At 36.6% G+C, this 20319-nt stretch overlaps 1 protein-coding gene across 1 annotated transcript; it reads left to right on the top strand.

Annotated features, from left to right (window-relative positions):
* The first annotated feature begins 427 nt into the window (after positions 1–427).
* On the top strand, positions 428–19297 carry IL17RD (interleukin 17 receptor D). The gene is made up of 12 exons (XM_026078994.1): positions 428–483; positions 3939–4064; positions 6495–6613; positions 7169–7289; positions 8304–8348; positions 8446–8597; positions 9800–9865; positions 10407–10461; positions 11408–11518; positions 13184–13368; positions 15963–16899; positions 19182–19297. The coding sequence occupies exons 3-12, from the start codon at positions 6566–6568 to the stop codon at positions 19295–19297; spliced, it is 1836 nt and encodes a 611-aa protein (XP_025934779.1). The 5' UTR covers positions 428–483; positions 3939–4064; positions 6495–6565.
* The last annotated feature ends 1022 nt before the right edge of the window (positions 19298–20319 follow it).

Here is a 20319-nt window from a genome sequence, read left to right as displayed (position 1 = left end):
TATCTGTATTGTTCCAGCTGGAAGTGCAGTGTTTCACCTGCTCGCCTTTAACTCTTTGTTGATTTTAGCCACTAATCAACAGAAAGTTTGGAATTGAAATTCTGTCTCTGTGTCATTTGTCTAGTTAAGTTCTTTTCAGCAAGAATTTCTTTAAAATGTGTTTATAGTATATGTCAAAATGATTGGGGTTTTTGCTTGTGTGTGTATCACATTCAGAAAGTCAACAGCAGGTGAGTGCGTGCAGGTGTGGGCTTCCTGCTCCGTCATGGGCCGTGTTCAGAGTGCGTGACTGACGGTGTGTCCAGACGGAAGAAGAAAAATAGCAAATCCCATTAACTTCCAGAAAACCATTTACAAAATAAAAATCTACATAGATTCAAAAAAGCCTGTTTTATTCAAGTTATTTTCCTGGTATTTCTCTGCAGGGCCTGTCACCAGTCACCAAGAGCAACGGACTACTCAATATCACCTTTAAATATGACAGTAAGTCGAACATTTGCTACCACGTTCACTAAAATAAGGAATCTGTCACAATGGTCAGTATACAGCAACATGTCTTAAAAAATGGCTCTAGAATAGCATAAAAGGTTTAGTATTGAAATAATTTTAAAATTTATTGTTTCCACTGACTCTGGTAGAGCTCTTCCTTCCCATATTTCACTCATTAGAATCATGTCCCATCATTTGTAGAGTTTCACTTTCAGATTGATTTTCGTCAACTGCCTGATATTTGGCTGGAGAATTACAGAGAAAGATTTTATTTTGTAGAAGAATGTAGTCATTGACAGGTTCACTACACACACATTCAGAGGAAAACATTGTTTCAAGTTTTATACATCCTTTCCCTGAAATCTAATTTTGGAGCAAAATGGAGTAAGGGGTGTTTCTTAAAGTAGGGAATTTATGTAGTTTGCATACAGGGAATAAATTAAAAATATGCCTCTCTGTAAGGATTAATGTTGACTGTTTGAGGATTTGTGGTCTTTCTTCAGTTAGTGGAAGTATTCAGAGGTATTTGAGTATTTAGAGGTATTTCTGCTGGAAACTTCCCTGCAGGAAGTCACTACCCTTTTTGCTTTATCATTGGCTTCAGTGCAAAATGACCAGGTCAGCAGAAAACTGCAATCTGTATTTTCTGTGAAGACGGGGGTTTTTTGTACTGTAGCCGATGTGGCTGCAGCGTCGTATGTGATCTGCTGCAACGTGGCTAAGAGGAAGGTAATTTCCAGCATGATAACAGTAATAAGCAGATTGCGGCAATAATTTCTTAAACTTCTTCAAACATTTGCTAAATGGTTGTATCCTGTTGGGTTTTTTTTTATTATTATTTTAAAGGTTTTTGTCATCTGTGTTGTCTATTCGGTCCAGTACGACTATGACTACATTGGGAATTTACCCTTATTGGGACAGTCAGGGGCCAGCATCAATGTGAGCTCAGTGCGCAGTCAAGAGACAGCCCTAACTCACAGAAGTCACGTTTGTAGTAATGCCAGTGCACGTCCCCGTTATTTGTTTGCCGAGCCAAAGAAATTACCTCAGATGCTGAGCGTGGGTAGAACTTCACCGTGGAGGGCACGTAGCCGGAAACCCGACAGCAGCGCTTTTGTTTCATTCTGATCAGCCTTGTGTTCCTCTATTTTGATGTTAACTTCTGAATTTGGAATCATTCGTTGTGAATACCAATTTTTTATCTAACCTGATATGAAAACTTGAAGAAAATGGTCAAAATGTAAGTAATATCAGATTATACAAGGGTTAAGTGGTCACTACAGGAGAGTTACAATTCGTTAGCTGCATAAAAAAACAGGAAATAGTATCAGTAAGTTTAGTTGACATAACAGAGCCTGTTTAAATCCAAGTATCTGTCTTGTTTTTCCATTAATTCTGGCACCAGGAACTGGGATTAACCAGCGACAAGTGTTAATTCAGAACTCTGCTGGCACCGCACGCTTCCTGGACAAAAGAGTTATTTAAGTTCTGCAGTACTAGGGAAAGAGGTCCCTGATATCAGGGCTAAAGAGTTTGTATATTATGGAAACACATACTGATAGTGAAGAAGCCAGCACAAAAGAGAATGCAGCTTGCTGGCTCCGAATTAAAGGCTTTTGTTTTGTCACAGAGCAACTCTTGCAAACTGTTTTATGCTGTTAAATTTTATGGTTAGGTTATTTATTCAAGTGAGAAGCAAATATTTGTACGTTTTAGTGTTTCATTTGTAGTCAACTAAAAGAAGCCATTTCCTGAAAAGTGTGTAAATTTTCCCTGCTGTTTTCTTCCAAAATCTGTTCTTCCTTAAAACTGTAAATCAATGACTCACAGTCAAACCTCAGACATTTGTACTATATTGCATTTTGGCAAATTGTCATTTGACCATAAAATTTTAGTAACCAGTATCCAGAATCTTGGATTTGCTGTTAATTAGATCCAGACCTAGCAAAAAGCTGTTACTTCAAACTTTCCATTGAAAGAGATACTCTGTCCTCCGAAGAGGAAGTTCATGCTGTCATCCAGTTCACTTGGAGCAACAGGATTCTACAGGCAGGAGAGCCAGTACCGAGGGCCCGGCTTGCACAAAAGGCAACGTATGGTACAGACTGTTCTGTTCTGAACTGCCTGACGGTTGCATAAAAGGCCCCTTACCATTGTTGTTCATAGTAAAAAGCGGTTTTCTTTTTAGTTAATAGTTTTTCTTTCCTTGCTTTTAAGATCACACCTCTGAATTAAATTTTAGTTTCCTGTACTGCCTTATACTAACAATTGATTTTCATGTTTCATTTTACAAACTCTGTATAGGCAAATCTATCAGATTTATCAGATTTTTTAAATTAATCATCAGTCAAATGCGATAATGTATAGTCTGTTGGTCAACTGTCTCTAGATTTTGTTGGCTTCGCTAGTTCAGAAGCTGAATGTTTATTCATGCATACCCATCTACATGTGTACTATGCTCCAGTATTATTTAATTCCCTTGCCACTACTTCTCTTCTTGCCACAAAACGTCAGCCTAAAAGTAATAAAACTTGGGGTTATTTGTTTCCGTGTTTTGAATGCTTAATGTCATAGGCAAGTTCAACAACAAGGTCAAGGATGTTTTTCTTGTATTTTATTTTTTTTTAAATTAATTCTGACATTTCTCCACAGAGCTGTGACTTTAGGGAATACACTGAATTTCGTGAGGCCTAATGTAGGATAACAAGACAAAAGCAGTTCTGATTGGATTCACTGGAGGGAGAACGATCTGTGGGGATTTGGTTACAGAATGAATAACAGAGATGAGATGGATTTAAGGAGAATGTTCTCTGTGGCCAGGCTCGAGCAGTATCTTTATATCTGTGGTTAAAAAGCACTTCTTGGGCATCAGTTCTAAAGGCTCCACAGAGTTCGTTGTGCACGATGTGCCTGATCACTGACCAGCAGTCTCTTGCTCTAAGCACCGTACATGCACAAAATAAATGGTAGTCCTCATTCTTTGGAGTAATTGGTGAGAAAAGTTGTTGCTGGGAGTTCCAATACGTGTGTTATTTATACTGTGGTACAAGCTACAGTGGTATTACAATTTGGTGATCTGCTTTGGAGTTAGTGAACTAGGTTTTGCAACTGATCAGATCGATTGTGCTCAGTGATTTGTAGAAGTTTTGAACTGTTTTTCGTTGTCCTGGGACAAAAGCTTCAGTTAGATTTACTGTGCAGTACTTGTTTTTATAGAATAAATAACGTATGTACTTTTTACTTTGCTCAGTCTTGAAGAGGTATTAGGAAATTAACTTAATTCTTACTTTATTCACATGGAAAGATGTGGGATATATTGGAAACTAGTTGCTTGAACAGATCTTCCGGATTAGGTCTTGCCGGCAGATTGTGGATTATTTGCTCTTGCATGGCACAAGAACATCAGCTAACATGTTTTGCTTCAAATGTTTATTTCTCCATATTTTTAGATTGCACTCTGTATCTGAATTCGGTGGGAAAACACGTGATTGGAGATGTGCAGAATATAACAATCAGTCAGTATTCATGCTACGACCAGGTTGCAGTGACAATACTTTGGACAGCAAATACCGTTGGTAAGTAGTAGGAGGAAATGGACTAATTCATCATCGCCAACTTTATGCTAACCAGTATTAATTAAAATAATTAAATTATGCTAGGAAAGCATTGAAGCAAAACTGCTTAAAAGGAATTCTGAACAGCTTTGCAAAGCTACTCCTTTTAATAGGTTATTTGATACAACCTGAAAGCTGAGGTGCTCTTCAGAGCACATACTACTTCTCACTATTTTAGTTGGTTGAATTTTCCCCTCTCTTCAGTACAGTGCCTTTGCCCTGTTTCGTTTTCTGCCCCAAGGCAATGGTGCATTTTAGTGGCATTGAGTGAGTTTAATTGCTGAAATACCCATAAAGATTCTTTAGGATGCAGATTGTCTTACAAGTGGAAAACACTACTTAATCATAGCTATACTGAATCTTAGACCTGGGTCTTTCTGTGCCAGGCCCGGTCACTAAGAATATTTTTCAATCCCTTATAGAAGGGACACTGGGAGTACCTTGTTGCCCACTGGAGGGACTCTCTCTGTACCTACCCCAGGCTCATGCTTTCTTTCTTGCGTGCTAGTTAAGGTCCTGAACAAAGTAATTTAATATAAGCTTATTTTCTCTAGTAACTGATGTTTAGCAAATGAAAGGCCTGGAGTTTCCTTCTTGAGTGTTTTAATGCTTCATTAAAGAATTTCAAATGCAAAAGTGCTTTTCAATATCAATTAAATCATTATAATTTGTGTTGAGCTCAAATTGAGTTGAGTGCCATTTTCAAAATTAAAACAGAAAACTGTTTGCTTCATGTTCTTTTCCCAATACAGCAAAGTCTTAACTTGGAATTTTATGGCTCGTACTCCCTCAAAAAGTTTTAAAATGAAGTTTTTCTTCCAGTTTAATAAATGAGTTAAAAGTTCTCATTGTTGTGGTAGGAATGGATCCTAAATGATGAGATTTGACTAATAATGAAAATATTTGTTTATTGAATTTGATTGACATTTTAGGATATATCTGCATTTATTAAATCAAGCATTTTAGAAAGACAAGAAAAATTGTCAGAGTTTCTTTGTGACCTCCCAATATTAAATCATGTTTTCATAATTTTGTTTGATAACAGAAAATAATGATAAATTACGGGATTTTAAGAGAGTATGTGGAAATTACACTTAATGCTTTCAACTGCACAGTGTTGCTGAATTTGATAATCTACAGCTGCAGACTGCATGAATCAGATCTCTGTGGGAAACAAAGCTTGGTGTTCCCTCTTGTAATGATCAGAGGTTAATCCTTCGGAAAGAGTCAGGACAGAGCTGCTGTCAAGGCACCTGGGGTAACACAGAGACTGCACACATTCTCTTTCATGGTCTTCATGTTAGCACAAATAGAGTTTCTGTTCCATGGAATATTAAGAACACATTGGGCAACTTGTGGTCTCTCTCTAATACAAGATTATAAAACATAAAAAAAAACCCACCAACAACAAATCCTTAGTGAAACAAAAGAGGATCATGAAAGATTTAACACTTTTAATTTGACAAGCATACTATAAAGTTAATTATTTCATTTTGATTTATGTAGTATTTAGCTTACAAAGGCTGTGGCTTTGTCCTTGCTGAATATGTGTTCTGGCATATATAATGGTGTTGAAAAGTTGTAATTAGATGGAGTAGTGGTAGTTAGTGTTGAGGAACTGGGCAGCGACTTTGATACCTGAGCCGCAAAACTATCGCAGCCTAACACCCCGACGTTGTCCTGTGGCATTCGCATCGCTGGGACACAGGGCAAGGAGGTGATGAAGTCACGCCGTGATGAGAACATTGCAAAGAAATGTTGAGGAACGGTGCTGAGTATCTGTTGCGTTAGAGTAACTTGAACGAAATGGGTGTAGTTCTGGCTTCACGTACAAGTAACTGGAAGTATTCACTCACTGGAATAAATTCCATTCCATTTAAGTCAGTTTTTCTGTTATCCTGTACTAGATCTTGTTCTATGCTAGAACTAAAGAAGTCCCAACAACTACTATCACTTTAAACCAGTAGTCTCATAAATGATATAAATATGTTATAAAAGCGTATTTCTATGATACGCTAGCAAAATGTCGTATTATCTTGCTAATAATGGGAATGGGAGGTTACTGTAATGTGTTACTAAAGGTGCTGATGGAGGTAATGATTATTTCTGTTGCAGTGATACTTTGGAAGGCCCAGCTGGGGTGTGGGCCCCTCTGCTCTAAGTGTTGCACAAATATGTAGTAATTACAGCCTTTGCCAAAGACTGAATTCTAAGTAGACACGATAGAAAATGTGGGAAGAACTGACATACAACCCGCAGGTATTAAAACACATTTCACAGGAATGGTAGGGATTATTTTTAAAGACAAATGAAGTATATTCAAATTACATAAAATATCATAGTATGCATTTTGAAATATTAGTCTTCTATTTAATGCCCTGCTGTTTGCAGGGATTGAATACCTAAAAGGATTTCGAGTAATACTTGAAGAGTTAAAATCAGAGGGAAGACAATGTCAGCAGATGGTTTTAAAAGATCCAAAGCAACTCAGCCCCGGTTTTAAGAAAACAGTAAGTGCTTTGTTTCAAGAAATGTTTCATTGTCGCTTGATTGTGCAAGTAGTCTTGAAATTGCTTATATGCTTTGCTTAAAAATGTCTGAATATAGGATATATAAAATATACCACATATGTGTATTATATGTATATAGTATTATATTATCTCTCTATAAAATATATATATGTAAATATTCTTAAATAGATATATATTTAATGTGCTATTTACTGGAGAGCAGATTGCTTCCTAATAGTATCATTCTTTAAACTAATTACAATTGTTAATATGGGGTTAAATCTGTCCCCCTTCTATAGAACCTTTCTGGAAGCTGGAACCGGTCATGAAATCATTTTGGGTGACGGTGCAGCACAGGTGTACGTCTGCGATAGTCCATATCCCACATCTGTGTGATGCTTCCTTGTGTCAACATGTAGTAGAGGGATAGGTCAAGGATTCTTAATGTATTAATTTCTGTTCATGCCTGCAAGACCGATGGGCTTGTTTTGAAAGAATACACTCTCTGTCACAATAATCGATTAAAAAATATGTTACAATCTTATCTTTTTGTAGGGAATGGAATCTCAGCCTTTTATAAATCTGAAATTTGAAACAGATTACTTTGTAAAGATTGTTCCTTTTCCTTCCATTAAAAATGAAAGTAATTACCACCCATTTTTCTTCCGAACGCGACGTAAGTACTGCATACAATATGGTATGACTTTAAATGAAATAAGAGTTTTGGTTAAGATAGTTATGGGCATCATCTTTAAAGTAAGATTCATACCCAGTCTGGGTGTTAAGCGGACTGAATTTGGATGCCAAATGTTAATCTGTGGTGTATGATAATCCATGTCATCCAACAACCAGAAGAAAAGTCTCAGGTCAGGCCTGAGACCGGCTCAGGTCTGCCTACAGCAGGACTGCTCCCATGTTTCTTGGAAAGTTCAGCCCATAGAGATGGTTCACCCTCTTCCTTCCCCTTGCTGAACATTGTGAATAAGCTCAGGTTGTTTTTGTTTTTGAGATCACAGTTTCAAAAATGGATATCTAGAGATAGATGAGTACACATAGAAATAGATAGCAACATATCAAATTGAATTTCTCAAAATTACTGAGCAATTAGCAACTACAATGAGAGAGAGGAAGAAAGGAAGGGAGGGGAAAGGAAAAGGAGCTTGAAGAACATCCTGAATATAGGTGCTTAAATAGTATGATGAAAATCTAACCGTAGGCATACCTTTAGGTGAAAAGTTGGCATTTGTTCTGCTTGCATTTTTTTGCTCTATAAAATTTTCTTAAAATATTTTCAAGCCTGTCTGTTGATGCTGACAAAAGTAACGTTTGTCCTAGTAATAACGTACTTACTTTGAGTAAATGTATTTGTTAAGACCAATTTTGAGTTCTTTCTCCCTTGCTGAGCTGTGCCTGGTGCAGTCCATTTTATGTCACTAAGGCATTTACTGTCACTAAGGCAAACAAATGACCTTGTATTTCTCATATAAAGATGAGAAGGGACTTGAACTATAACAAAGAAGCTGAGTTTGCTAAATATGTTTACTTCACCCATTTTAGTGGCTGGAGAAGAAATGGGAGCGTTATCTTCAAAATGATGAAGTAGCTTCCTTTCTTGCCCCCTTTCTTTTCCTGTTTGTGTAGCATTGCATTTGAGTACTGTATCATTGATAATTTTTGTGTATATTTGTAGCATGTGAATTGTTGCTACAGCCAGAAAACCTTGTCTGCAAACCTTGTAAGTAAAATGTCATACTTTCCATATATTTATCTTACAAAAAAGTTATTCTTCTTGAAAGAGTCGTTTGTCAATTCATGAATATCTCCTCTGACAGACTGGAAGCCAAGGAATCTGAATGTTACCCAGCAAGGCTTTAACATGCAAGTGTCCTTTGATCATGCACCGCACAACTTTGGGTTTAGATATTACTTTCTTCACTACAAACTTAAGCATGAAGGACCATTTAAGCAGAAGACCTGCAAACAGGTACATCACTGAGTTTTGCCGCTCTTAAAAGCACAAAACCCATTAACATAAATGTTCTAAGGTTTTACAGAAACTTTAAAAAGTTAATATAATTTAGAATTCTGTCAGTTTTAAAACTTTAAGCTACTTGGTTATTATTTATGTAAGAAGTATTTGTATTGTGATAGGACTTACCAGCCAAAGCCAGGCTTGAGGTGTCCATTAGTGCTGGATACTACAAGCAAATGGGAGGACACTGTTCTCCCTCTTGAAGACCCTACTGCTAATTAGTACTTTAAACTGTAGTTTTATTATGTTTGCAATAAATATTCTTTCTTATTTTGTGCTTGCATCTTTGCACTGAATTTCACCACTTTACCCAACTAAGATGATATCACAAGACAGCTCATTTTTAGTATGTCCATGGAGTTAGGCTGTCTGTGCTGAGTGTGGAAGTTACTAAGTGGTTTCTCTGGTCTTAATCTATTTCTTATCACAGACAACGGGAGCTGGGGAAGAATTCAGAAGTGTCAGACTTTGGGATCCATTCCTCATTGTCCTATAACCTTATAAAAATACATCAGTTGTAAAAATGTGTGCAGAACTAAAATACTGGAAATTGCATTGATCTCCCACTGATGTCACTCACAAAACAAATATGGAATGAGAGGAATTGCCCTTCTCTATGTTTAAAGTTTGTTAACCAAGGCTGCATTCAGATCTGAGACCATTAATTAAAATCTACTTGTGCTACTGTGTCTATCAGTCTGAAGTATAAAACTAAATCTGTACGTGAATTCAGAAAAACCTTACAGTGATTCTTCACGGCAGTGTGCTTAGGTCTTATTATGGGAGCTGCAATTTGCTGTATTGTTTCCCATAACTTTGCTGTTATTTCCCATGAATTGGTGGCTAGTTTGTTCTCAGTGGTCAACCCTTGATCCTAAGTCTCTGAAGGCTAGGGAGCTTCAGGGCATAGTGCAGAGTTTATGTATTAGACCAAAGCTTTAACTCTTTTGAATAATCAGTCGTATTTGAGTTGTGCAGGCAGAGGATTGTAGTCCTGGGATATTTGAATAGAGAAACTTAGTTTTGCTGGTGTAAGGTGTCCTGGTACAGGAGGGCAGTGTACATTTCTAACGCAGTAACAAAGTGAATGTGTTTGCTATTGGGTTTTGAAAGTATGTGAGTTGCTTTCAAAACGTTCTCTTCCTTTTGTATAGGAGCAAAACACAGACACTACAAGTTGCATTCTTCAGAATGTATCTCCAGGGGATTATATAATTGAGGTAATATTTACAAATAATAATTTATACAACAGCTAATTAAGTATGTTAATGAGAGATTAATTGAAATCAACATTCTTCTAAGCCAAAATATTTGATAAAATTGGACTTTAGGCATCACTAATGAAGTAAATTGGGCAAATAAATAGATTGTTCTTTCCCTTTCCATAGCTTTGTTTCCCTGAGCATATAGCACCTTCATCTGGGCCTTCAAATGAAATTGTGGGCCTGGATTATTCTTGGACTTTGATTCTTAACTGGAATTAAAAGCTGTTTGTTTCTTTTGATGTTGATGATGTGTGAATGCTGAAAGTTAAATATCACGATATAAGAAGGCAATTAAAAATAAATTATGTACCAACAAGGAAAAATGCCTTCATTAGTTACTAGTTTTGAGTGCTCTTTAATTATAACTTTTTGAACAATAATTTTCTTCACATTTGGTACTGAATGCTGTTACAGTTGTTTACATATGCAGAAAATTATTTTTTCACAAATTAAATAAAATTTCCACAAAATAAAATTCAACTTTTACTTTTCAAAGCTGTTGGATGACACTAATACAACAAGGAAAACCATGCATTATGCACTCAAACCAGGTATGATTTTTTTTTTAACAGTATACATTATTTATTTAGATTCAATTTTAATTATGTTGGAAATAAATGTTGGTTTGACACATGCCTGTTTGCCACAGTCAAGACTATTGAGGCTTAGCTATACTTTTAAATGCAGTTCTGTGATCTTTTGATTTAATGAAGAAAGAGTACTCATGCACACTCATGCATGCACGTCTACATATTTATACATTTATATTTAGTGCAGTTTAGATCAATATACAGTTGGAAATCTTTGTGAGAAAGTCACTTTTATTGTATATGTGGATATGTCATAGTCTGTATCTTAATTGCATGCAAGTGATGCATGCAGTTGCGTGGAAATAATGTAATGAAGCTATGAGAGCAGCCTAAGCCTAACCTGACTGCAAACCTCGGCATGGAAATGAAATTTAGCAGTCAGGAAAACCTGTCAGGTGAATGCTCAGCGTCTCTCTATAGCAGACCAGTTACTGAGAACCTAAATAAGGATTTCAAAAGGTAATGTAGAAACGTAGCCAGAGTTGAAGGCAGTGTACAAGATGGGTTGATTTCTAATACATGTTGATACTCTGTGCAGAAGACAGTGCTTTCTAAGTGGCTAGTCCAATACCCTAGAACAGAAATCCAACAGGACCAAATGATTATTGGATATCTCGTCAGAACGATATACTTCACGTAAAGTTCTTCTCATGGGGGGGGAAGTATGAGTGGGAATACAGCACTTGTTCCTTATGCTAGTCGCTCTAATGCTGTAGTGATGAGGGCAAACAACATAAAACCTGTTTAAAGTGAAGCAGAGCATGATGATGATTGCTTCTACTGTATATTTGAGAATTAACAGATAATAGTTTGCTGCAGCAGTTTTCCATTCCCAGTGTGAAGATATGATTAAATAATGCTAACCTAGATTATTTACATATGGCTATTTCTGCTTTATTTTTCAAAGTACATTCTCCATGGGCTGGACCGATAAGGGCTATTGCTATTACGGTCCCCTTAGTCGTCATTTCAGCATTTGCAACGCTTTTCACGGTGATGTGCCGCAAGAAACAGCAAGGTAGAGTGTTTATTCAATATAGAGTTCCACTTAAAGGAGCATTTTTGCGCCCAGTCATGTCCTAACTAATAGATTTGCTCCAGAAATACCTTTATCTGAAGAGCTTTCTTCTTCACCTTTCTTCCCTTCTCACAGCTTTTTCATGTGTTGAAACTTGTAGCAAACCCTTAATCCTGTGCTTGATGGTAATTTCTTGGCATAGACAGTATTATATCACAAATCAAGACTTCACTGCACAAAGGAGAGAATAGAAGAGTTGTTGGGGAATATTTTTGGTTTGGGGTTTCTTTTGAAAAATGCCGATCTGTGAAAGTACTGCATGACCACACAGAATACAAACAGTTCTCTAAGTTGATATATTTTCAACATTCCCTCATTTCATGCAGAAATGTTTAGTTCATATTTATTTTAAACCAGAAAGAAAGTAAAACCATATATGGGATACCAATATAGTTCTCGGCACTGTCTGGAATGTTACCTCTATCTATTATTCCAGACTTGCTCACTTGCCTGGAAGTTGCCTTTAAACTTCATCCTAAGCCTTCTCCCTAAATTTATTCTTCCTAAGACTTGCTTGCAGATGTTTCTCTAAATTAGATTCCATCTTTCTCTGCAGATTTCTCCCTCCTCTGTGTCCAGGAGCTGGCAAGCCACACTTGTTACATTGAGATGTTAAAAATCAATTGGCATTTTTTTTGTAACATCTTGGGAATTGTGCAGTTTCATGAATATGGAAAAAGAGATTACATTCACCAAACCTCACATGTCTGTATTCTCCATCTGAATTTTGGAAATGAGGTATACTGCAAGTGCTGTATGCCATCTGGGTTAAATCCTTTTACCTTCTGCTCTTCTGTGGCTATCCCCTAGCTCACAGCTAGCACAGTTCCAAAAAAAAAAAAAAAAACCACCCAGACAACCACTGAGGATTTGTCTACAGAGAGAATTGTTCCAGAATAGTTATTCATGATGAATCGTTCTAAAATAAATCCCTAGATGGATGCTTGTATTTTGAGATACTCATGCTTTATTCCAAATTAGTTTAATCAACTATAGAACTAGATTGAATTATTTTGGCATAAGGCACTTACGTTCTGGCATAAAAGCATCCATACAAAGGAAGAAGCACAAATAGCTATTTTGATTTAAATTAATCCTATCTCAATTCAAGTTAATGTCAAATTAATGTTGAAAAATGTACATGTATACCAGAGAATTACTACGTAATATTCTGAAGGTATGTGTGTTTCTGCAAGTTAGTACTCTTACTTTGCTTGTGTCACTGCTTTAAAAAAGAGACTCTTTGTTACGCAGGAAACTTGATAACAATACATCTTTAAGGCTGACAGTTTTTGAACAGAAAGATGATGATCGTTAAAGCTGGATAGAGGTGGAACAACCTCATTCTATTTATAAAACAAACCATTCCTGAGAGTGTTCTGAGTAGTACGGTAATAACTGCACATCTCACTTTCCAAGTATGCTCCACATATGTTGCAGCTCAGAAGCTGGGAAATAGAGGGTGGCGCAACTTACACTTTTCAGGATGGGGAATAAAAGGAATATCTTTTGAATAAAATCTTTACTGTATGTTTAAGTAATGAGCCAAAAAAAGGTTAAAAAATTTGATCTTTTATGGTGTGAACTCTCTTTCTTCCAATTTAGAAAATATATATTCCCATCTAGATGAGGAGAGCTCAGAATCTTCAGCGTATGCCGCAGTGCTCCATGTGGAAAGACTTCGTCCCCGGCCAAAAGTGTTCATCTGCTATTCCAGTAAAGATTGCCAGAAACACATTAATGTCATCCAATGCTTTGCCTATTTTCTTCAGGACTTTTGTGGCTGTGAGGTAAACTCAACATTTCTTCTCTAAACGAGTTGCCTTAATTAAAACAGTATCCCCAAAAACTCATAATAATGTGTGTTTGAAAATGGAATATGTCAGTCTCACCTTTCCACAGCGAATAATTTTCATTATCCTCCTACATATTGCCTACATAAATTTTCTTCACTTAGGGAAAGGAACAAACCATAGCCTGCATGAGACAGAACTGTGGAAAACGTATACTGCATTGATTCCAGGACTCTCATTTGGTCAAATTCGGCTTGTTTTGTATTAACTGCTTGTTCTGCTTAGTAGGTCTGGTGTCTTTATAGTCTGCGGTCACAAAGAGATATTATAGTCTACCTCATCTATTTCAGTATTCCTAAAATACCTTTTGTACTGTAACTTCAAAGTGGTGATACCAGACATGAACACTTGAATCTATCAAAAATACTGTTTGCACAGGAAAATCTACCTAATTAGGATTAATTGTTGCCATTCTGTATTGTTATTGCTGAATGTTTTACTTCCCTCTCTGTTCCTTTGCTGCTGTAAAATCAGCATCTTTTTACTTGTTTTTGATTCAAAGCTATGAGAGAGACATCAAAATTCCTACTTGAAAGACTAGGCTCAGAATCTCACTGCTTTCTTAAATACAATCAAAATGTGGGAGGTCATTCACTTTTCACTTGTAAAAAGGCAAGACAGTTATTAGCTTATTTTTGTTGCATTTTAATTCTGCCACTGTGATTCTCTATGCATGAATCAAAAATGTTTTCTCAATTATACAACAAGCCTGACCCCTACTGGCTACACACATTAGACAAAATAATGGATGCATCGCTTATTTGGGGGTACTCACAAATTTATTTATATGCTTAAAATGGTTCAGGTAAGGTATTTTATAAGTAATTTCCTTGAATACCCTTTTTTGTTATGTACTTTAGCACTCCCACACCAGACCTCTTTGGAATAGTGTTAAGGTGAGCTGTTACCACTATACATATGTACCATGGAACATATGGTGTGAGGCATCATTTATGTTTATGATTATATAAATAAATTATTAACAACATCTACATAAGGGAATAATGTGTGCTATTGTTAAAGCTAGTAGGGTTTAATATAAAAAGCGAAGCTCAGTGTATAACAGAAAAGGTATATTTGGCATATAGGATCAGACTATAGTCTTGTAAAGACAAAAGCAATAGCATTTAATAGACACTTAAAATAATAACTTGACCATACTAAAACTCCTTTTTCGTGGACAGGAGTTCAGACAGCATTTTGAAAAACAGAAACAAATATCTTAGTCACAGAAGCAAAATTGCCTGTATTATACCTTTATTGGCGCAGCTCATGAGCGGCTGTAAAATGACCTTTTCCTCCCCATGCACGTTTATTTCCTTCCTGTACCTGACTCTGCCACAGCAGTTTTCATGAATTCTTGTGTTCTAGGCACTAAGCTGTTCTGTGTCTTCTGACATGACAAAGTTTTCCGCTCTGTTATGAGATAGATAACAGAGAAGAAAATTAGTATTTTGTTCTCTAGAAGAGTGCTAGGTTTTGGAAGTGGTTTTGGTTTTGCTGCGTGTCCATTCTGAAAGTGCTTTGCTTCCATTCTGCTTGTTTATTCTACTACTCGTTCTTTCTCGCAGGAGGTAAAGCACGGTGCCCTTTATCTTGGTGGGCACAAGCATTTCAGACCACGCAGAGTATTCAAAAAATTTGACAAAGTAAAAAACCCAACTCTTATGATAAAATTTTAGAGCCTTCTTATCACAGATGAGCTACTCTTTTGCATCCTACCTGAAAGGACTTGTTGTTATAAGCACTAATCATCTTTGCATCTAGACACGAAAATTCTTGGCACCAGAGTTCATTAATGTGCAAAAGATGATAAAAACGTGTATTTTCATTACATTCAGCATGTTAAGGACCAAAGCATACAATAGTTAAATTGTATGAGGCAGGCACAGTATATTATTTATTGCAGTTTGATGATATTTAATTTGATCAGATACTATTTACCCATCAGGTATTAAGCTAATTTACTTGGTCCACCTGCATTTTCTATGCTCTTTTTATTCCCCTAAGAAATATTGCCATATACCAAAACCATAGCATTTTTTAAAGTGCCCACACAGTTTACATTCAATTATTTGGCCTTGCACTATTATTTGTTGATTCGATGAGTTTATAAATAACACAGGTAGAATTAGGTAGGTTTCTCTTTAAATAATAAATAAGCAGCAAAATAGGTTCATATAGTAGCTAACATTCTTGTAAACAATCTGGAAGGTTTTCTGTTTTATCTTAGTAGTCATGGACTTCTTACCCCAGTGAAATATTCAGCCCACAGGCAAAATTTAGATTGAATGTGAGGCCTTCCTTATTTCGATGAGTAGTTATTGACATAGTTAATAGCACTGATTCTAGTTTTTCCACTTCACTGCTACATTAACTATTACTTATTTCTGTTTTAAAACAGTTTACATTTGCATCAGGGACAAGTTATAGCTAGACTCAGAATTGTCCTATAAGTAAAAGCTGGCTCACTGAGATTATATCTAACCATATAATCTAAATATCAACCAATATGTTCTTTTCTTTTCCAGGTGGCTCTAGATTTATGGGAAGATCTAAAAATTTGTAAGGAAGAGCAGAAAGAGTGGCTTATTAAAAAAATAAATGAGTCCCAATTTATCATCATTGTGTGTTCCAAGGGAATGAAATATTTTGTTGAAAAAAAGAACTGGAAACACAGAGGGGTGACCAAAGATGCAGGCAGAGGAGAACTCTTCCTGTTTGCTGTGTCAGCTGTTGCGGAGAAGCTTCGTCAGGCAAAGCAGAATTCAAATGACCTCTGCAAGTTCATTGCAGTCTACTTTGATTACTCCTGTGAAGGAGACATCCCTGGTATTCTGGATCTAAGTACGAAATACAAACTCATGGATGATCTCCCTCAGCTTTATTCACATTTACACTCCAGAGATCTTAGCCTACAGGATTCAGAGCGGTTTCCTGTGAACATTAGTAAAAGGAATTATTTCAGGAGCAAATCTGGACGGTCCCTTTATGTTGCTATTTGCAATATGCATCAGTTCATTGATCAGGAACCAGATTGGTTTGAGAAACAGTTTATTCCTTTTCCTCCATCTCCTTTACATTACTCAGAGCCTGTCATGGAAAAATTTGACTCAGGCTTGGTTTTAAATGACTTAGTGAGTAAACAGATGATGGATGGTGATTTTTACCTGAAAACAGATGGAAATATTATTTCAGCTGTAAATTCAGACTCTCACTGTATAATTCAGCACTTAAACCTTGGAGAAGATATAGAAACTCAGGACATTCAAGGTGGCAACTCTGTTCTTCAGCCGTTGTTACATGTTGTTAAAGCTTCCAATCTTACAGATATGCCTCGAGATTCTGGAATCTATGATTCGTCTGTTCCTTCATCTGAATTATCTTTACCTTTAATGGAAGGACTGTTGACAGACCAAATTGAAACATCTTCCATTACAGAAAGTGTTTCTTCATCATCAGGTTTAGGTGAGATGCATCAGCCTCTTTTAAAATTGTATTTAATTGTTGTGGGCATATTTCTACCATCTCAGAATACTTAAGATACTATGTAAGGAGCCATATAAAAAGATGCAGAGGATGGTAGGCATTACGTAAAGATGGTCAAAAAAGATAGGTTTTCAGTAACTTTAGACAAATTCATCTTTCCTTTAACTGATTATGGGGAGGGGATCCTTGGCTAAATAAGATTTCTTAAAATTCTATTAATAAGTCACATTTCATTAATTGACCTAATTACTGGAGAGACTGCCTCTTTCTTCCAACGACTTCTTGGCAGCTGGGATACTCGGGTGACAGCTGTGTGATTGGATTGGGAGAGTAATATGGTGAAGCATTCTTACTGAAAGGCCGGAAGTCTAAAACTGGCATCCTATTTTGGTGCAACACGTAGTAGAGCCTTAAGGATATAGTCTGCACCGTGGTTAACTCTGGGTTCAGAATCACGTTAGGCTTCTCATTGGATATGGGGATGGGAGGAATGAACAAAAGGGGTTCAGTGGAGGAATGTAAATGCTCTGAAGACACTCTCCAAAATAGATACCCAGATTAGATGCCTGCAGTCAGATGGTGTAAGTATTCCCTTAGATAAACAGCTGATCTGACCTTACTCATTGCAACACAGTGAGCTGGCATCACAACTAGGGCAAGAAGGAATGTTCCAGCAATTGTATTTATAGTTATCAAAATGCCGTTTGCTGAGATCTCCCCTAAGCAGCTACAACAGGTGAATATTGCACTTTGGAGATGTGTTGTTATGCTTTCTTGAATGAATACTAACAGAGCGAGCTGTCTTTCTAGTCTTTTTCTCTTTCCTAAATGGATCTTTTTTTGATTATTCAAGTAATTAATAAGTAATGTTTGATGCCAGAATGATCTTAGGGAGGGAATAGGTAGAAATTGATAGATATAGCATCTACTCTCTATGAGAAAATAAATAAAATCTGTTTGTTTGTTTGTTTTCCATGTGGAAAAAGTGTAGTTTTAGTGATTTAATTCCATAAGCAACAAATACCCAGTTATTGTTTCAAAATTCATATTATATTAATTTCCTCCCTCATCTTCTAACTCAGCCTTTTCTTGTAGCTGTGGGAAAATATACAGACTATATCTGTAAGGTTCGAGTATGTGTTGGACAAAAGCAGGATGTCAGTTTTAGATCTGTGGCCTCCCTGTAAGACTGCTTTACCAGTATCCCCTCCCGCTTCGGCCGCAGAACTGGCAGCTGAGTATCCCAGCTGCCAAGGAGGCCCTGGAAGAAAGAGGCAGTTTCTCAAGCAATTTATTCTCAAGTCACGTACCTACTTGTTAACATATTTCAGCTATAGAAATTAAAAAATATTACTCTAGCTGGTAGAGGTGAACCTTAACATTGATGCTCCAACGGTCAGAGAAACCAAAAGCAACTGCTGCCGTTTTCCCAGTTTCCCAGTTCCATTTTTTCCAGCACCACCCTGACCTTTTTGGACTGTCTTGTTCGAACCTGCGCTCACCCAAATCACAGTCCTAATTAGGTACTGGGTACAAAAGAGACAGTATCTAGAACTGCGCATCATCTGCCTGTTAAATTGCAACCCATTAAATCTTTTTACTGTCGCAGTTATACAAAATAGTGATACCCCTAACATTTATATCCCTAATAACGAAATGAATAAATAAAATTTGGTAGCTTATATTCTTGTTCTAAGAAATGGATGTGTCCAAATTATTGCTTTGAATTCACAGTGTAAAATACCATTTATGTTCTGGCTACCCATTTTTCATCTATTACTTGGTCATAACAGACAGGAATAGTTCTGTCGTTTAGCAATGAGTATACACATCTCGGGGTAGGTCTTTCCTTTTCTCTTTGCAGGACAGTTTGCTTTCCTATTTTGAATTAAACTAATAAATCATATAATTTGTAACATTATCTTTCAGTGCAGTTCATATACAGACTACTGCTCCACAAAGAGAAGATTTTCAAAGAGATCATCAAATTAGGCACAATCCACTCAAGTTCAAATCAGTATAACACTGAGGAAGTCCCAACACTCAAATCGGTCCATTTACTAGCAGGGTTTTCTGCAAGTAGTCCTGTTTGAGGAGAAAACTCCTATTAATTCTTTAGATAAGGAGTTCAGCTTTAGGAATAAGGCACTGTGGCACAGAGGCTTTTCACGAGTTTTCCTTTGCATTGTTTCTAGAATGTTGAACAAATTAAAAATTAATTTTCAAAGTAATCAACCTGGTTTCTTTTTTTTCTTTTGTAGGGGAAGAAGAACCTCCTGTAATCACTGCCACAAAATTCTTAGTGCCTGGAATATATAAAGCAGAACTTCATTGCCATATCCATGCTGACGAACTGCAGGCAATTGCACCTTTGTAATACGTTACAACATTGTTATGCATTGCCACTTTATCAACAGCCTCTGTTTGTGCTTTAACTGCCGCACCATCCCAGCACTAAACCTACTTGAAGGAACAAATATTCCCTGAAGATGATTTGCTATTCCGAAGGGATTTTTATGGCCAGTAAACTTGAACCTGTCAGTCTTTATTATATCAAGTCTTTCGTGACATGAAAAATGCAGCATGGAAAAATAGTTGAAAATATACTTCAAAATCATTCCTACTTCTAACTTAAATTTGGTGATCATGTTACGCTGTTTACAGATGCTACAATCAAAAATCGCTTTTTTTCTAGAAATAATCTTGCAATTGGACAGAAGATTGCTTGGACCATTAAGTCTTAGTAAATTTTGTTGTTCAGGCTCTGGTTTTAAGTGCTGACATACTTGATGGCAGGATTAGTTTAGTGAATGAGCAGCAAGGTGTTTTTCAGAATCAACATAAAATGCCAAAGGTGAGATCACATGATTCTCCATCAGGAGAATTCTAGGTCTTTTAGAAATATTTGAGCTCCTTCCCTCACACTCTCCTCTCTCTTTCCTAAATGTTAACATGTCTCAGACTTTAATTTCAGATAAGAGCATTTTTTCCTCTTCAGCACGATTCTCTTTTCTCCATAATCTGGCTATGGTGACTCATAAAAAATAACATATTGAGTCTGAAAATATCAAATTTTCAATAGAAAAAAAATCATATATGTGCTGACTGAGTGATACCATGGAAACTAAGTTTCCTATTTTCTTCCTGGAAGGGTTGATATGAAGAATACTTCAAAGAGATGGGGGAAGGAACACCGAATTTCATACACGTTCAGGACATCATTCTGCCTTTGTTCAGCTTGAGAGGAGTGTGCTGTGGGGGGAATTTCTGTTATCCTTCAAGGACATGCTGCTACAAATTCATCTGGGGTGAAACACGCTAAGACAAGCAGTTAACCTACATAAGTACTCCAGTTCATGTTGATCAACCACTAAACAGAAGCCTATGAGTTACTTTGAA

Source organism: Apteryx rowi, unplaced genomic scaffold (assembly GCF_003343035.1).
Source record: "Apteryx rowi isolate R43461 unplaced genomic scaffold, aptRow1 scaffold_49, whole genome shotgun sequence".
NCBI lineage: Eukaryota > Metazoa > Chordata > Aves > Apterygiformes > Apterygidae > Apteryx > Apteryx rowi.
Note: the sequence above shows the minus strand (reverse complement) of the source record. Positions and strands in the feature narration are given on the sequence as shown.

Coding starts and splice junctions, on each gene's coding strand:
- IL17RD (XM_026078994.1), top strand. CDS start 6,566: ATGGTTTTAAAAGATCCAAAGCAACTCAGCCCCGGTTTTAAGAAAACA. Junction 8,598..9,799: donor AGCAGAAGACCTGCAAACAG/GTACATCACTGA, acceptor CCTTTTGTATAG/GAGCAAAACACAGACACTAC. Junction 9,866..10,406: donor CAGGGGATTATATAATTGAG/GTAATATTTACA, acceptor TACTTTTCAAAG/CTGTTGGATGACACTAATAC.